The 18,689-nt window shown below is 45.4% G+C and overlaps 2 protein-coding genes across 2 annotated transcripts; both read left to right on the forward strand.

Moving 5' to 3' along the window:
• Positions 1 to 11,206: 11,206 nt before the first annotated feature.
• Positions 11,207 to 11,883, forward strand: LOC125521695 (protein TIFY 11e). Its single transcript, XM_048686751.2, has one exon. The coding sequence runs from the start codon at positions 11,340 to 11,342 to the stop codon at positions 11,760 to 11,762; it is 423 nt and encodes a 140-aa protein (XP_048542708.1). The 5' UTR covers positions 11,207 to 11,339; the 3' UTR covers positions 11,763 to 11,883.
• Positions 11,884 to 16,615: 4,732 nt separating this feature from the next.
• Positions 16,616 to 17,300, forward strand: LOC125521789 (protein TIFY 11e). The gene has a single exon (XM_048686850.2). The coding sequence runs from the start codon at positions 16,756 to 16,758 to the stop codon at positions 17,197 to 17,199; it is 444 nt and encodes a 147-aa protein (XP_048542807.1). The 5' UTR covers positions 16,616 to 16,755; the 3' UTR covers positions 17,200 to 17,300.
• Positions 17,301 to 18,689: the final 1,389 nt, after the last annotated feature.

Consider the following 18,689-nt stretch of genomic DNA (forward strand, 5'->3'; position numbering starts at 1 on the left):
TAGCCTGCGGTACGACCGTACCGCTCGTACTCGTGATCGTACCGCATGGCGCCGCTTTCCCTTGATCAACTATTTTAGCCATGTGTGGTAGGATCGAAAAAGAGACGAATAGAGAGACAAGAACAACGATGCGGAACAAGAAATCATCGTCTCCGGATGGATCTGGCGGGGGAATTGGCAGAAGGGTATTGCCACACCATCACCTTAGTCAAGGAGGCCTCAACATTGATCTTGATCACCATCTTTGCATCCACCCTCATCATCAACCCAATTTATCCGTTGTAATACTAATCCTAGCGTGAATTCATATGTGCTTTACATGAATCATTGTTCCGCAATTACCATTAGTACTTTGATGATGTGTGTTGTTTGTTTGTACATGAGTAATTTCTTTAGTTCTCGTGAATATGAAGGAACCCTAGTATGTTTACGAGCTGAATACCAATAGGATAGAATATCCTCTTTGTATGCTTATGCTAATTCTTCTTCTTGATATTATTGGAAGTACAACACATAACATCTGCCTTATGGACGAGATGGAATTTATTGTCCTTGTGATGCGGGGAAGAGGAGGTACTGCGGTGATAAAAATTATCTCCCTCCTCAGGGAACTCTAATAGGGGAATAACAAGGATCGGCCATTAGCCGCGTCCACATGAAGACCCTTAATCATTATTGTCATCACACACATGGAGAGGAATGATGGTGGTGTGTATGTGACATACATGTATGCACATGTCTGTACTTGACTCTGCCCAGTTATAAAAGTATATAGAGTGGACTAGTTATCCAAACCAAAAAGTATGCATCAACATAATTAAGTAGCAAGCATACTAGAGGGGATCTGGACTCGTTGATTTCATCATTTTCATTACTCTCTGGCTCCTTATTATTACTTCTATGTATTTAAATTCAAGCTGCTACACCATTTCAATATTTACATGTTCGTAATTTTACTTCGAACCATAATTAACTGACATATTTCGATAAACTTCTACAAGAAGCAAAAATCATTTGTTGTGTTTCCGATGAGATCGAAACTCTTACTTCAAAAATGCTACAACTAAACCGTATGCATTTGTAGGCAATCTGTTATTTCCCCGGCTGCGCCTAATAGCTAGCCATGTTATATTTGTCCACAACGGAAGATTTGATAGAAAATTAGTAACACATGGTCGTTGATTTCATAGACTTCGTTAGATCTTCGTTAGATGGCGGACCCTATTCCGATTAACTATACAATCTAGATCTCACGTTCTTGACTAAAAAAAGATCCAATAAAAAAGGCTAGATCCCATGTGGTGTCTTCTATCCCTTCATGCATGCATCACATGCTATAGGGTAACGCACGATTTTCCACACCATTCCTCGATCATGATTTGAGTTTTTTTCCTTGGCTATTACGGTTAGAGGTGAGCAACTTTACACCGAAATTTGAATAACCAAACTGGATTAAGCTGAGCGATATTTCTGATTTATTCGGTTTATGGTGTTCGGTTCGGTATTCCTATCGCTGGTTGTTTGTGCGGGCGCATCGCCGATTTTGATCTTATATAAACCAAACTGATATTTTTTTGAAACTATGATGATTTTTATAGCAAATTCAGAAAGTATACACCCTAATGCAGAAAAATCAAAAGTGTCACCCTGTCGGTCTCGTGTTGGCCGAAGAAGGACTTTTCTGCCAACCGCTGGCCGAAGAGTCCCTCTTCGGCCAAAACCGGCTCTACTATTTTAGAAAATTCATATCAATTAGGATTTTTAGTATTTTAATTTGATTCTTTTTGCATTAGATTAGAAATTTTATGAAGTTTCTGTAGATATCAAGTTTGACTAGATTTGAAAGTTTGAATTTGAATTTTTATGAATTTGCTCAAATCACTAGATTGCCTATAATTTGAGCTAGGAGTATTCTTTTTAGATGGTTCTTTTTGCTACTGGTTCTTTGTGACTTTGTTTATCAGTAGTAATTAATTGGTGAATTTTAAGATTATTTAAAATTAGGTTTTCACAAAAACAGTTCTTTTTTAGTGTTTTATAGGTTTTTTGCTATTTCTTTTAATTTTAATTGCTTTAAATTGTTTTCTTTATTTTTTTGACATATTATTTTAGTTTATGTTAAGTTATTAGTAGATATTTTATTTGTATTTTATTTCTTTTATACTCCATTTTCTTTCCCGTCGTTCTTTTCCTTCATTTTCTCCTGCTATTTTCTTTGTCGCCATTTTCTCCCGCCATTCTTTGCCACCGTTCTCTCTCGCCATTCTTTGCCTCCATTTTCTCCTGCCATTTTCTTTCCCATCATTTTATTTTCCGCCATTCTCTCCCTCCATTTTCTCCCGCCATTTTATTTTCTGTCATTCTCTCCCGTCATTTTCTTTCCCGCTATTTTCTTTCCCGCCATTCTCTCTCGCCATCTTCTTTCTCGCCATCTTCTTTCTCGCCATATTCACTTCTCAACTTATAAAACGAGCCTCATGTTGTCCACGACCGTAGATAACATCGTCTGACACGGTCTGTGTCTCCCCCATCGGTGCTGCTGGTAGAGTGTGAAACACTGTCAGAGAGAAGTCATAAGTGTTTGCAGCTTCGTCATCATCATCGGAGAGTGTTTGACACTTATGACTTCTCTCACACAGTGTTTCACACTCCACATGAAGGCATCATAGTCATCCTACGTTGAGGCAGCACTCCTCAGTGTGGCGGGAGAGAATGGCAGGAGAAAATGGCGGCAAAGAAGATGGTGGGAAAGAAAATGGAGGGAAAAAGATTGCGGAAAAGTATTTTTTTCATGTATAAAACGGCAATGGTTGTACATGATTTATAAGGAACTTTTAAATATAAACTCCTATGAAGCTCAAAACAAGTTTTCTAGTAGGATAAAAGAAACAAAATACAAAAAGTACTACAAATAAAATAGCTACTGATAACTAAACAGAAACAAAAAGAATATGTCAAAAAACTAAATAAAACAATTTAAAGCAATTAAAATTAAAAGAAATGGCATAAAACCTATAAAACACTAAAATAGAACAGTTTTCATAAAAAAGTAATTTTAAATAATTATAAAATTCGCCAATTAATTACTACTGATAAACAAAGTCACAAAGAACCAGTAGCAAAAAGAATCATCTGAAAAAATACTCCTAGCTCCAATTATAGGCAATCTAGTGATTTGAGAAAATTCATGAAAATTCAAATTCAAACTTTCAAATCTAGTCAAACTTGATATGTACAGAAACTTCATAAAATTTCTAATCTAATGCAAAAAGAATCAAGTTAAAATACTAAAAATCCTAATTGGTATGAATTTTCTAAAACAGTAGAGCACGTGTTGGCCGAAGAGGGACTCTTTGGCCAACTGTTGGCCGAAAAGTCCTTTTTGGCCAACGGTTGGTCGAAAAGTCTCTCTTCGGCCAACATAAGGCCGACAGGGTGATACTTTTGATTTTTCTGCATTAGGGTGTATATGTAACACCCCGGATATGATTTACCTAATATGTACTTCAACTCTTGCCGTTTCTGGCGCTAAGTTATTTTTATTTTCTCGGATTCGGATTTTTGTCTTCGTGTGTGGTTGTTGTTGTCATGCATCTCATATCATGTCATCATGTGCATTGCATTTGCATACGTGTTCGTCCCATGCATCCGAGCATTTTCCCCGTTTTCCGTTCTGCATTCCGGCGCTCCGTTCTCCTCCGGTGGTCATTTCTACCTTTCTTTCGTGTGTGGGGGTTAAACATTTCTGGATTGGACCGAGACTTGCCAAGCGGCCTTGGTTTACTACCGGTAGACCGCCTGTCAAGTTTCGTACCATTTGGACTTCGTTTGATACTCCAACGGTTAACCGAGGGACCGAAAAGGCCTCGTGTGTGTTGCAGCCCAACACCCCTCCAATTTGGCCCAAAACCCTCTCCATCATCTAGAGCGTTCGATCACGATCGCGTGGCCGAAAACCGCACCTCTTTTAAACACTCCTAGCTCCCTCTATGCCTATAAATACACCCCCTTCCTAAATTCGCGGTTCCCCTCTACCGAAACCCTAAAAACCTCATCCGCCGTCGCCGGACATGTCCAGATCCCGCCGGACAGCATCCGCTGCCGCCCGCGGCCACTGAGAGGCCGCCACGTGGCCCAGCCACCGCCTCCCGCCGCCGGCCCGCGAGGCCCGGGGCCGGCCCTCCCCGCCGGCCGCTCGGGCCAAATCCGCCCGCGCCCGCCACCTCTTCTTCCTCGCCGCTCCGCCGCACTTCGCCGGCCGCCGCCGCCCGACGCACCATCGCCGACAGGAGCTCGCCGCCGCCACCGGACCTCGCCTCGCCGCCTCAAGACCCCGCCCGGCGCCGGCGACCGCGCCCCGGCGCACCCCGCGCCTCACCGGTCCCGGAACCGGCCCTCTCCGGTCACCTCCGGACGAACTCCGCCGAAGGTCCCCCGACGAACCTCGATCCACGTGCTGGATCTCAGACCCGGATTCAAAACCCTAGGGTTGACTTCATCTTTTCCCCAAGTCCTCGATTTATTTTGCTATGTTCATTGTGCGGTAACTTTGCATCCGTAGATCCGTTTTGGGCATATAGCATATCAAAATGTTCGCCTCATAGAGCACATCATTTCATCTCATTGCATCATTTCTATTTGAGTTCATCTTGATGCCCGAAATGCTGTTGGAAGAGTGCTATTTGAGATAATTGTCAGATCTGCTGCTCCAAATAGCTATTTGTCATTTTTGCCATGATTAATGTGTGCATGATATGCCCCTGAGCTCTTCATGAGTTTTGTTATATACTTTGTCATCTTTATATAGGTGCTATCCATGTATTTTTTTGATGTGTGTGGTGACTAGCACAAGCTTGCAAAGTGGTGCATTCGTTAATGCTGATTTCAGGGACTTAGCAATTCCACTAAGTCCTTGATTTGTTTTTATCAATATGCCATATGTTCATGTTGTTTCCTAGTGATCCGTGCCTCTTTTGAGGATGATCAGTAAGGATGATTCGTTAATCGTGTAGTGCTCTATCCATCCATGCCTTTGTTTGCAATTATGGAGCACCCTAGCTTGAGTCAATCGAGCTCTACTTTTGCTATTTCGTGAATCTGGGCAGATTGTCTACTTGTTAGCGATTTTGCCGAGGATATTGTAGTTGATCCGTGCATGCTATGTTATTGTTCTTGCCATGTCTAGCTTGTATAATGTGTATTCCTGATGTGTGTATGCTTAGATTGTCATGCCTTGCTCTGTAGTGAGTGCATCGAGCTCGTAAACATGCCTACTTGATGTCTGATTTGCATGCTCCAGTTTTTCACTAAGTCTGTGATCTGTTTATGTTTTTGCCATGTTCACATGCTTGCAATTGTATTTTCTGATCCCTTTTGGCTCAAGGTCACTAAGGGACTTTTGTTAATCTCTTTGAGTAGCTCCATGCCATGCTTTACTTTGCCATGTTCAGACCCTGTAGCATATAGATTTCTTGCTCCAAAGTGTGCTACCTGATCTGAAATTCCACACAAGTGTTAATTTCACTAAGCCTGAGATCTGTTTACCAATTGCACTTTTGCCATGCTTGTTTGAACCTGTTAATGGATGAATTGGCCGTAGCTCAGTGTTCATCTTTCGTTAAGCTTCATGAGTGGATCCCTGCCATGTATTTTGTTGCCATGTTTGGGTGCTGTAGCATTTTTAACTTGTTGCATTTAGATGGCTACTTGGTGTATATCGCAGACCGGTGCCATATTTGAATTGCTTCCTATTTCCAAACCGTGTCTCCGATTCCGGTGTTCTTTATATCGATTTCAACCGAAATCATCTCACCTTTCCAGTGGCACACTTGGATTTCCATGTTGAGGCCAGGTTCATTCATACCTTGTCAAATCTTGCATATGCATCGCATATCGCATCCCGCATAGCATACCATGTTTGTATCATGTTATTTGAGTTTGCACGTGGTTGATTGTGTTCCGTTTGCTTGTTTGTCTTGTTTGGGTAGAGCCGGGAGACGAGTTCGCTAACGAGGAGCCCGTTGAGTTTGCTTTCGAGGATCCAGTCAACTCTAACAACTTTGCAAGCAAGATGATCATACCCTCGAAATCACTTCTATCTTTGCTTTGCTAGATGCTCGCTCTTTTGCTATGCCTATGCTACAATGCCTACCACTTGCTTATCATGCCTACCAAATTGCCATGTCAAACCTCTAACCCACCATGTCGAAGCAAACCGTTGATTGGCTATGTTACCGCTTTGCTCAGCCCCTCTTATAGCGTTGCTAGTTGCAGGTGAAGATTGGAGACCGTTCCTTGGTGGAACATTATTTTCTTGTCGGGATATCACTATATTATCTTGTTATCTTAATGCATCTATATACTTGGTAAAGGGTGGAAGGCTCGGCCTTTTACCTAGTGTTTTGTTCCACTCTTGCCGCCCTAGTTTCCGTCATATCGGTGTTATGTTCCTGGATTTTGCGTTCCTTACGTGGTTGGGTGATAATGGGAACCCCTTGACAGTTCGTCTTGAATAAAACTTTTCCAGCAATGCCCAATCTTGGTTTTACCATTTGCCACCTAGCCTCTTTTTCCCTTGGGTTTCCGGAGCCCGAGGGTCATCTTATTTTAACCCCCCCCCCCGGGCCAGTGCTCCTCTGAGTGTTGGTCCAACCGAGCGATGTTCGGGGCTACCAGGGGCAACTCTGGGCTGGCCTACCCGACGTCTGGCTCATCTGAGTGTGCCCTGAGAACGAGATATGTGCAGCTCCTATCGGGATTTGTCGGCACATTCGGGCGGTGTTGCTGGATTTGTTTTAACTTGTCGAAGTGTTTTGTAGAACCGGGATACCGAGTCTGATCGGAATGTCTCGGGAGAAGGTATATCCTTCGTTGACCGTGAGAGCTTGTCATGGGCTAAGTTGGAACCCCCTGCAGGGATTTGAACTTTCGAAAGCCGTGCCCGCGGTTATGGGCAGATGGGAATTTGTTAATGTCCGGTTGTAGATAACTTGAACCTTAACTTAATTAAAATGAATCAACTGTGTGTGTTACCGTGAGGGTCTCTTCTCGGCGGAGTCCGGGAAGTGAACACGGTGTTGGAGTAATGCTTGCCGCAGGTTTGTTCTCTAGTTATTCGTTCGCACGTTGCCTTCTCTTCTCGCTCTCTTTTGCGAATAGGTTAGACACCATATATGCTAGTCGCTTGCTGCAGCTCCACATATTTACCTTGCCTTACCTATAAGCTTAAATAGTCTTGATCGCGAGGGTGCGAGATTGCTGAGTCCCTGTGGCTCACAGATTACTTCCAAACCAGATGAAGGGCCAGACGACTCCGTTCCAGATGACGCGCTTGAGCTCAAGTGGGAGTTCGACGAGGACTCACGCCGTTACTACGTGTCTTTCCCTGATGATCAGTAGTGGTGCCCAGTTGGGGCGATCGGGACCGTGTCGCATGTTGGGTTGATCTTTTATTTTGGCACCGTAGTCGGGCCATGAGTGATTGGTTGATGTAATGCTATTTATGTACTTTGTTTGACGTGGCGAGTGTAAGCCAACTATGTACCTTCCCCTTTTATTATCTATATTACATGAGATGTTGTGAAGATTACCTTACTTGCGATATTGCTTTCAATGCGGTTATGCCTCTAAGTCGTGCTTCGACACGTAGGAGATATAGCAGCATCGAGGGCGTTACAGTATAGTTTCTGAATTTGCTATAAAAATCATCATAGTTTCAAAAAAAATCAACCAAATTGACCATTTTACCATATCCATTGAAATTGATCTTCATATTCTCTAACTTCCCTACTTTACTGGCACGTGTAGGCATGACTCTAGGCCCTTATACGATGCCCACCCTATCACACAACCCAATCCACTCGTGACTCTGCTTCTTAGAATCAATCACCTAGCACAAGTTTTTGTCCCCAAATAGACTCGAATCTCTCAACTTGTCCGCCTTCCAACCCTGAGGTTTGATCTGCATCCACAAGGCTTAGCTACAATGGCTCTCCTATGGATGCTCATGTTGGTTTCGATATCCAACGCATGGTCTTTCCGTTTCTAGCTCTCCCCAATGCTAGCACGACATCGTTCTTTCACTGGTAATCCATCGTCTGAGGATTCCGACAAAGAAAGTTGCGACTCGACCAGTCAACGCAGATCCATCAAGTTGGTGCCACACCCTCACAAACGCATGAAGCAGAAAGAATGTTCACTCTTCCCCGGCAGCAAAATAACCTACACACACGAGAGGTCCCATTCAATGCACAATGTGTCGAAGGACGAAAAAATGAACATGCCCTAAGGCGCTCTCTTCAGTTCCTTGGACAGTCGCCCTATTGTGGCTCAACCCATTTGGAGAAGCAAAGAAAAAAACAAAGAGGGGAAATGAAAAAAAAGTAGAGAGAATATTAAGAATATTGTGAAAAAACAAAAAATATCACCGATTTTTAGAACATTGTAAAAGAAATATTGTGAATTTTAAAAATGTTTATGGTTTGAAAAAAATCATGAATTTAAAAAGTTTGCGATTTATAATAATTTAGAAAATGTTCGCAAATTTTAGAATGTTCTCCAAAATTCAAAAATGTTCGTGAATATAGAAAATCTTTAAGAATATAGAAAATGTTCCTGGATTTCGAAAGAAGTTCCCTGAATCTCTGAAATGTCATTAATTCAAATAATATTTATGAATTTTTAAAAAATGTAGGAGGACCACTTTCATGTGCGAATAGGCCCAACCACAACCCACAACAGGTCCACTCCATGACATGTTGGGCCACTAATGCAAAAATTTCTCCGATGCACTAGGAAGCTCCATTCTTAGGGAGCTTAATAACTTAAGAGATTCACATATTGTAACCACCTCAAACATAACCCTAGCTTCCTCCTTCCTACATCAAGAACATGGGAGTGGAGAAAGTGTTATATGGTATGGGCCAAAAATTCCTGAAAAGGGAGGCTAAGAGGAACTGCAAAGAGAATGGGAGTCGGGTGGAAACAACCGGCAGGCGAAAAAGAAAGAGGACACGGGAGAACCTTATAAAAAATGCTCTCATATGCTCATACACCATAAGGAAGGGAAAATTTGCAGTATGAACATCGCGACTAGAAGAGACATAACAGAATTAGGGATTTCACACCCTTGCCATAGCTGCAGCCGGTCCCCTCCCATAGATCGCCCTTGGTCCTTAGAAGTACGGCATACATGGTCACCCTCCCTTTCCCCCTTACCAGTGGCTGGGGGCCAGCCCATGCTTTAGCTAGTTTTAGTGTCTTAGTTGGGACGGTGAGAAGCAGCAACGATGTCCAAGAGTTAGAATATTGTCATTTCTTTCGTATCATCGCTCTGGCTAATCTTTTTGGATTCAGTCGACACCGGTCTTCGATGGATGTGCTTGGATCAAGTCGTCGTTGGTCTCCGGTGTATCGGTCTGGATTGTGCTGGCCCTCGTTTTTGTTTGTGTGTTTCCTCTCTTTTTGAAAAGGAGGATATACCCCTAGCCTCTGCATCTGGATGAGCATGCAGCCATTTTATTAATTATTTACAAAGACCATGCAAAGTAATACATTAGTAAGCCTGAAGCCACCATCTAGGCAACACTTGTTGCTACTCCTATCCCCTTGATGAAGGTGTGCCGAATGTCCGAACGGAATACCAAATAGGCATCACACCAATGCCTAACATCTAAAGTCGGATGTCCCAGCCCAGCCACATACCGGGACTGGGTCACAAACCGGTCCGGCGTACTCTCAGAGGCTGCCGCTGCCATCTTTCACCGGTCCATCTCCAGAGCAGGAACTGACGCATCGACCATGCCTGGCCTGCCGTCGACGCCACCGTGGCGCCAGACAATGCCACCATCCTGCACGTATCCGTCCACACGCGCCCGTCGACGAACCTCCGTAGCGCCATGCCGCCAGATCCGTCGTCGGCCTTGCAGTAGATGTAACATCGCTCCTCCTCTTGTCCCCTCCAGCCAGCACTTGCTCCAAAATGATGCCCCCAGGAGGGATAACGACATTGAAGGTGCCATCATCATCCGATCCGGTAGATCCAGATCTAGGGCTTCCCTCGAAGCATCACGAGTGGGGTGCCATGACCTGCAACAACGATGCCTCGAGAAGGGAACGACGACATAGACGCCGCCATTGTCCGCCATGATCGCAGTCGGCATGATTTTCACTGGAAGTCGCGTCCTCCCGATCTCACAGCTGGGTGGAGCCCAACAGAGCCTCACCGTGGAGACGAGGGCCGCTGTCGGCACGCCGACAGGGAGCCTCCAGCCGCCCCTCACCGGTCCTCCTCACGCCACCGGCCGGCCAAGGCCATACTGTGACGGATCTGGGCAGGACGCCAGATCCGCAACCATCCATGCCACCCATTCTGCACGAAGCCGCCACCCTCGCTGAATGGAGCGCCGCCACCACCACCCAACCTCAGGCCACCTTCGCCATGGAAACTTTGATCGCCGCCGCGTAGCAGGGGCGCCGCCCTGACTGTCGTCCCTGACCTTCCCGCATGAAACGCCTCCTCCGCCTCACAGGGGATATCGCGGCGACCAGCCACCATGGATCCTATGGCGCTGGGCCCACCATCACCGTGGCCCTTGCCTATGGCAACAGCGGCTGGGGATGAAACGAAGGGAGTCTGGCGGCTAGGGTTCGTGGGGGGCCCAGCGTCACCCGAGGGGAGGCGATACGGGGGGTCGAGGGGATGATGGTACCTTCCCTCATGTATTGCCTTTTCGATATGTGCACCTCCTTGTCGGTGATGTTTGATTTTCTTGTGCGCCGGTCCTATAAAATTTCAAGTGCTTGTAGTTGACGTTAAGTGGTTCATTATTTATTGCATATATATTACTTGAAAGCATAAAGGACTTTATTTAAGGAGGAAAAAGAAAACCTCCTACGCCGGATACATTCGTCCATACCCTCTTCTATCGATGACCGCCGCACCGGAGTCGGCAGCAGAGAGGGAGGGGCCCGCTCCATCAATTTCTGATCTCTCTATGCCTGCCGCCGAGTTAACAACTGTACGTGCGGTACCAGCCACCACGTTGAAAATATCGTGCTGTCCGTATAACCATTGTATAATCTCCGTCGACCAGCACGTGTTCTTCGTGCCAGAGACGGCCCGAGGAAACACCCCGCCACCACGTCCCCCAAATTCGACAGCAACAGCCCACACGACTCGCTGCGATTCCTATAAAGCAAACTCATCAGTCTCCTTCCTCCAACCAACTCAACAACCGATCAAGCAGAGCCTCCCCTCCCCCCTGCGACCGGCCGAGCTCGTTAGGCTTCGAGAGCGCACAGGGAGATCGGTCGATCGAGCGAGCGAGCGAGCGGCTAGAATGGCGGCAACAGGGAGCGCTAAGAGCCGACGGTTCGCTGCAGCGTGCAGCGTTCTCAGCCGCTGCATCAAGGCGGCGGAGGCGCGGCCGGTGGCTCTCCCCCTCATGCCCGGAGCGGAAGTGCCCGCGCTGCAAGACGAGCACGCTGTGGGTCCTGCGCCGGAGCATGCGCAGATGACCATCTTCTACGGCGGGCAGGTGCTGGTGCTGGACGAGGTCCCGGCAGAGAGGGCGGCCGAGATGCTCCGGGTAGCTGCCGCAGCAGGCACCGCGCCAGGGGACGGCGACCTGCCCATGGCGAGGAAGGCGTCGCTGCAACGGTTCATGGAGAAGCGCAGGGGAAGGGTCGCCGCGCGCGCAGTCCCTTACAGCCGGCCCGACGGCGACGCTTTCTCTTGTAACCGTCTCACGCTCACGCTCTGATTCGTGTTCATGCGTGGTAGAGTAGCCTGAGTAATTTACGGTCCATGTAAATGTGTGGCTGTTGTTGGAGTCCAAATCCTGAATTATGATGAGAAAATATTGCTGTCGTTGTTTTGACCAATCGATCGTGGCGAATTGGCTTGACTGGCTTCTTTTATTTATGACCAATCCATGGTCTTTTTTTTTCTTTACCAATCCATTGATTTATTCTTTGGGGGGAGGGTTAAGACCAACCCATGGTCTTTGCTTCACATGCGCGATGACTTGGCTACTATTCCCCACTTGGCTGTGTGGGCAGATGGACCCCAGCATGTTAGAGCATCTACAACCGCAGGCCTCAACGTTCTATTCAATAGTCGGGTCACTTCGAAACAAAACAGAGATAAAAAAAACCACCCAATTGTAATCTTTATTTTGTCCGGGCATGTCATTTTCAGGTAGTCCGTAAATCCCATATCAAACCCATATATGGAGAGGATATGGGACCAACTAGAATTTGATACACCACAGATTATCTTTTCTCGTTCTTTATTCTTTCTTTTCTCTCTCTTTCTCTCCATCAATTATATGCATATGACCAGAGGATAATATGAGGAGTGTTTGTTTTGCAAAGTGAGTGTCAAAAACGAACATGCTCAGACACTGAGCAGGCACGTCCGCAGACATATAGGAAACCAAATAAGCACAATTGTAGTACGTCGTCATCGCACAATGGCATGTAAATACAAGCGTCCATATGTCCCCTCGCATTTCTGCAAGTACTCTTATGCCCATGGGACTACTTCATTGCAATATAAGTAGTACCATAAAACTTAAATAATAAAAGATACTCTATACTCCAAAAATCTTATATCCAAATTCAGGTGCTTCCAAACAGAGATTTGAGATGAGACATGTCGAATCAGGGAAACATTACGTTTTAAGAATTGACTAATACTCCCTTCATCTCAAAATAAGTATCACTGATTTAATATAACTTTATACAAATCAGCGACACTTGTTCAGGCCTCCTTTGGTTTGGAGGAATTTCATTGGAAATCTACAGGATAGGATTCTCATAGTATTTTTTCCTTAAGAGCCCTTTGGTTCATAGGTATGGATTCCTATTCCTACATAGGATTGGTTCCCATCCTCCACATTTCATAGGAAAATAAAAATGAGCCTAGACTCAATGGAAAAATTCCTTTGGTGTGAACCAAATCACATCTCATTTCCTATTCCTATTCCTACTCATAGGATTTGAGATACATGTAATCTCATTTCCTACAGATTTCTTATTCCTACGATAATCCTATCCTATGAACCAAAAGAGGCCTGAATATATTAATAGAGCAGAACATGGGTATTCACCAAGAAAAACATGGCATGAAATATTACAAAAAATGGTTCTAGCGATTATTTTGCTAGCACAAAATCCAAGCCGAGGCCCCACTCTTGATCACGTGATCACATCGATATCAACGAAAAGGTATTCTCCAAAGAGTAATGCTAAAGTTATGGATCCCTTTTACGAATTCTAATTGGGCGACAGTTTCTGGTTGCAGATTAGGGGGGGGGGGGTCAGAAAGAAGGAAGAGGAGGAGAGAATTTATTAAAAGTTTCCGTAAAAAAATCTGTAAATCATCCGTGGTTGTAGGATTTTTGTTGTCCAAAATATTAAAGAACCACCCGCAAAAAATAAAACATCGACAAGGCGGTTGATGGCACCTGCCCATGGGGTGGGAGGCATCGTTGCAAGGTTTACTTTCTTATTCGGTTAACGTCTCACGCTTAGGATCTGATTCGTGGCCATGCTCATGTGTTAAATGATAAATTTCTTTGAAGTGTTCTAGTGTTGGATGGGTTTAGTATAAATATTTGAAGAGATTATTGGACACCAGGAATTTTGGCCTAAAATATTAAGCTAAAATGAGTAGAACCAGGCTAAAGTGGGTATCTGATTTATTCATAAACGGGACAAGAAGATGATATGCGAATTTAATCTCACATTTGTTTTATCCACATGATGCCGATGGGATTCTAAAGATGCGTATTCAATCCTCGGGAGATGGTGATTTTTATTGTGTGGCAGTATGAGAAGACAGGTATATTCTCTATAAAAGTGTGTATAATCTGTCTATGAAGCTCGAGGAGAACAAGGAGGATTATAGGCAATTTAGCGATGCTGTGAAGGGGGAAAGGAAGCCCCGGAATGTCATTTGAAAGGCCAATGTCTCTCAAAAGATCAGAATTTTGCCTAGAGTTTTGCATTTAATAGGCTCGTGATTCATATTAATAGAGTTATTTGCCACCAGGCTACCTCGGGTATGTGCTCTATCTGCGGGGTGGAAGATAAATGCACTTTTCATGCTCTAGTGACTTGTCCTAAGGCGAGGGCTTTGCATATGTCGTTGACGGAAGTGTGGAATATTCTGGGGAAGATGTTTTTAAGTTTACTGGGCCGGATTGGTTGCTTATCTTGGTGGATCAGTTAAGTTCTTCGGTTTGTGAGCAAGTCATTTTCATTTTCTGGAGAGCTAGCCATTTAAGGAAGGATATGATGTTTGGCAAGGGAGAGAAATCTATCTCTGCCTCTCTGCTAATTTTGTGGAAAATTAATGGTCATCGTTTTGGTTTTGTTAATCCAATGCAGAGTTGGTTTCTAAAGTCAAAGGTAAGGGAGTAGGCGATGATTTAAGATTCATCAATACTCCTCCGAGTATCATTGAGGTGTGCAGCCTCCACCTTTGAATTATATTAAGATCAATGTTGACTCGAGTTCTGTGGATAACGTTGGCGCTACAAGTGTGGGAGTTGCCAGGAATTTTGCAGGCCACGTCCTCTTGACTCCATGGGATTATAGTGGGTCGTGTGTACTAGTGCAGACGAAGCAGAGCTCCGGGTGTGCCTAGCTGGTCTTTATATCGGTATAACTCTTCATAAACCTATTATTTTGGAGACTGGTTGCTCTTTTGTGGTTTCTTTATTTACAAATAAAAATCTTGACAGTTCACACCTTGTAGATCTGAAGAACAAATATTTATCCATCTTTATACTTTTTCAGAATTTTAAGCTGAAGAAAATCAATCGAAGGGCCAATGAGGTCGCACACCAGATTCCAAAATTTAGCTTCGATAATAGGTTAGAGGGTATTCTTTGTACTCGTTTTCCGCCTTGAATGGCTAATGTTGTAAGAAACGATTGTAACAACTTTTAAATTTATTAATATACGGGAGGTGTTTTCAAAGAAAGAAAATAAATCTTCGTAGCTTGTAGATTGTGCTTCTAGAGTCTCTAGATTGTGCTTGTAGAGTCTCTAGTTGCTCGGTAGAATATAAACGGTATGTTGATGTTTTCTTTATTCACGATAAAGAATGAATTTATTAACTTAAAATGAAACATCGATGGGATACAAACACAATAAATACATATCAAGACTCTACAGGATTAGGCCATACACATCTAACACCAACATACACATACATTCATACATACACACACACAAAGAATCACATATGGAAAATGCAAATTAATACAAGACTGAAGATATGCCTTAACAAAGGGGGGGGGGGGGGGGGACTATCAAAATATTGATCAACAAACAACAACAACAACAACAACAATTTACCATGAGATGTGGTTTTTGAAACGATGGATTGTCAAAGAAAAACACATAATCCTAATGACAACCACAAAACATGGTTGCGTTCTTTCCTCCTCCATACGAAATACTCCTAGGCTATTAGTTTCGTCCTTCACCTTGGACGCCATCGCCAATCCGCCTTGCCTCCAATGGCCTTCGGGCCGTGGAGATGCGGAGGACCTCACCCCCCTCTCATCCTGCCGGTAGGAGGTACCTCTCTCTTATTCTTGTTAGGTTACGTGTCTTAGTTGGGGCTACATCGCGGCGGCTATGTTCCTCAGTAGGAATAATGCTCCCACGTTTAATCCCATCCCGGTGATGCGTCTACTCGTCAGAGTGCATGTGAAGGTGTGTCTTCGTCGGATCTCGTGGAATTCAGCCTGTGATTTGTTTGGATCTAGTCTTTATTCGTGTGTTTCCAATTTTGATTCTTTTGATATACAACTCTCTTTATCAACGATGGTTTTTTTTTTTGCGGGGGATCAACGATGGTTTTTTTTTTTGCGGGGGATCAACGATGGTTGTTGCTCCGTTGCGCTGGTCCTGTGGCACTTTAACATGAAGACTTCCTAACTGTCTACTATAATAAGGTTTGCCCGGCAACTGTGAGAGAGGGGCGTTGACGACAGCTCGTTTTCAGCTCACTCAATTTGTTTATAGTTGCCACACTCACTAGATTGTAGTTTTGTTAGCTATATGTTTTTTGTGCGGAAGTTAACTATGGTATTCTTTATCCAGTTATGTTTTTTTTCAACTTCTTTGTCCTGTTATGATTGATTATGAATAGATCATAACTTTTTCAAAAAATAAAACAAGGTAGGAATCATGATGAGTGGAATTAAGGTTGAATGGTAATTAGGACCGGTGCTTTGAGACCGAAATCGGCACATGCCGTAAACCGGGTCTAAGCTGATGGAGAGTACAACCCGGTCCTCCTATAAGATTTTTCTCCGGATGATCGCCTCACGGAATCACGGAACCGGCAGCTGGAGGGAGACCCACCCCATCAATTTCCAACCTCTCGGCCTGCTGCCGAGTTAACAACTCAACGTGCGGCATGAGTGGAGTACCAGCCACCACGTTGCAACTATCGTGCTGTCCCTCGACCAGCACGTGTTCTTCGTGCCAGAGACCGCCAGGAAGAAACATCCCACCCCCCCACGCTTGACAGCAACAGCCCACAGGACACGCCGCGGCCGGCCGTGCGATCCTATAAATCAAAACCCATCTCACCACCTCTTAATCCATCAGTTTCCTTCCTCCAACCAACACAACACCCGATCAAAGCAGAGCTTCCCCTCCCCGCTACCACACCGCGAGTTCGCGAGGCCTGGAGAGCGTACAGGGGGGTTGATCGATCAAGCGGCAAGAATGGCGGCGACAGGGAGCGCTAAGAGCCGACGGTTCGCCGCAGCGTGCGGAGTTCTCAGCCGCTGCATCAAGGCGGCGGAGACGCGGCCGGCGGCCACGGTGGTCCTCCCCCTCATGCCCGGAGCGGAAGTGCCAGCGCAAGACGACTACGCGGCGGGTCCTGCACCGGAGCACGCGCAGATGACCATCTTCTACGGTGGGCAGGTGCTGGTGCTGGACCAGGTGCCGGCCGACAGGGCGGCCGAGCTGCTGCGTGTCGCTGCTGTCTCAGGCACAGCGCAAGGGAACTGCGAGGCAGCGGATGGCGACCTGCCCATGGCGAGGAAGGCATCGCTGCAGCGGTTCATGGAGAAGCGCAAGGGAAGGCTCGCCGCGCGCGCCCTTCCCTACAGCCGGCCCGACGGCGACGCGTTCTCCTGGAGCCGTCTCACGCTTACGCTCTGATTAGTGTTCATGCATAGTAGAGTAGCCTGAGTAATCTACAGTCCATGTAAATGTGTGGATGTTATTGGAGTACAATTCCTGAATGATGATCAGAAAATCTAGCTGTCTTCTCGCAAAAAAAAAGTCCCGATAACTGCCACACGTGTAGTGTATCGGGTAGTTGTGCCACACGCCTCGTGTGGCATGGACAGCAACCAGCCCACACATCTACGTGTGGGCAAAACAACTAATGCCCACACACATCTTTTTTCCCTTCTGAACCCTCTCACACGCGTGCGTGTGGGCGAAGTTGATAACGCCCACACGCCCGTATGTCAGGCCTCGTACCTTTCTGATCCCGCACGCGACGCGTGACGTCCATCACATGCCTGCAGTTGCCATGGTCCAGACCCTCGTCCATGTTCGTTTATCTGCAGTTGCCATGTCGCTGAACTACGGTTGCCATGTCGGATAACTGCAGTTGACATGGTTGCTCAACTGCGGTTGCCATGTATGGTCTGATCTAATGTAGTTGCCATGATTTCATAACTTTAGGAGTTGCCACATACTAACACTAGGCGGTTGAGAGAGTTGTCATGTGCTCACAAGCATGTTAGGGCAGTTGCCATGTAAAAAGAAAAAGTTGTCATCTGCTTACGTACACGTTAGGGCAGTTGCCATGTACGTGCACATTGGGGCAGTTGCCATGTACCATGCAAAAACACATGGCAACTTGGTAAAAGACAGTTGCCATCTGGTTACGTGCACACTAGGCGGTTGCCGTGTACCCTGCAAAAATACATGGCAACTCGGATAAAAAAAGAGAGTTGTCACCTGCTTATAAAGCACACTAGAGACAGTTGCCATGTGCGCTGCAAAAACACATGGCAACTAGCAGCTTACGTGTGGGAGGGGAGACGGACGTGTGGACGAGATGGCAAATGCCCACACACCAGCCCTTGTGCGTGACTGAAAACTGGTGTGTTGGTGAACTGCTAAACGCCCACACACCGGCCCCTCCGTGTGGTAAAACGGATGTATGAGCGAACTATGTCACACATCACACACACGCCTTATCCTACGTGGCACAGAAAATCAGGCAGATTGTGTCAAGATTCGTGCATATAGTACTGAACAATGATGGATGCGTGTGGTCGAGATGGTCAACGTCCATACGTGTGGGCGTATGGGTGTTAACATTTCCAAAAAAAATAATGTTACTTTTTTATAACAAATCTAAAAAAATAAAAAAAATTACAAATAGCACCCTAAAAAACCAATCTAGCCACACCACCAACGCGTGATAAGGGCGGACCACCGTCGCCGCTGCTCCCTGCGGAAGCCAGCGAAATCCTTGGTTGTCCGCGGGATTAAAGATGTCGTTGTTTCGACCAACTGATTGATCATGGTGAATTGGGCTTGACCGGCTTCTTTTATTATGACTAATCCATGGTCTTTTCTTTTCCTTTTTCTTTTTATCAATCCATGGCCTTTGCGTCACATGCCTGATG

Source organism: Triticum urartu, chromosome 7A (assembly GCF_056163025.1).
Source record: "Triticum urartu cultivar PI428250 chromosome 7A, HENAU_Tu73, whole genome shotgun sequence".
Classification (NCBI taxonomy): Eukaryota; Viridiplantae; Streptophyta; class Magnoliopsida; order Poales; family Poaceae; genus Triticum; species Triticum urartu.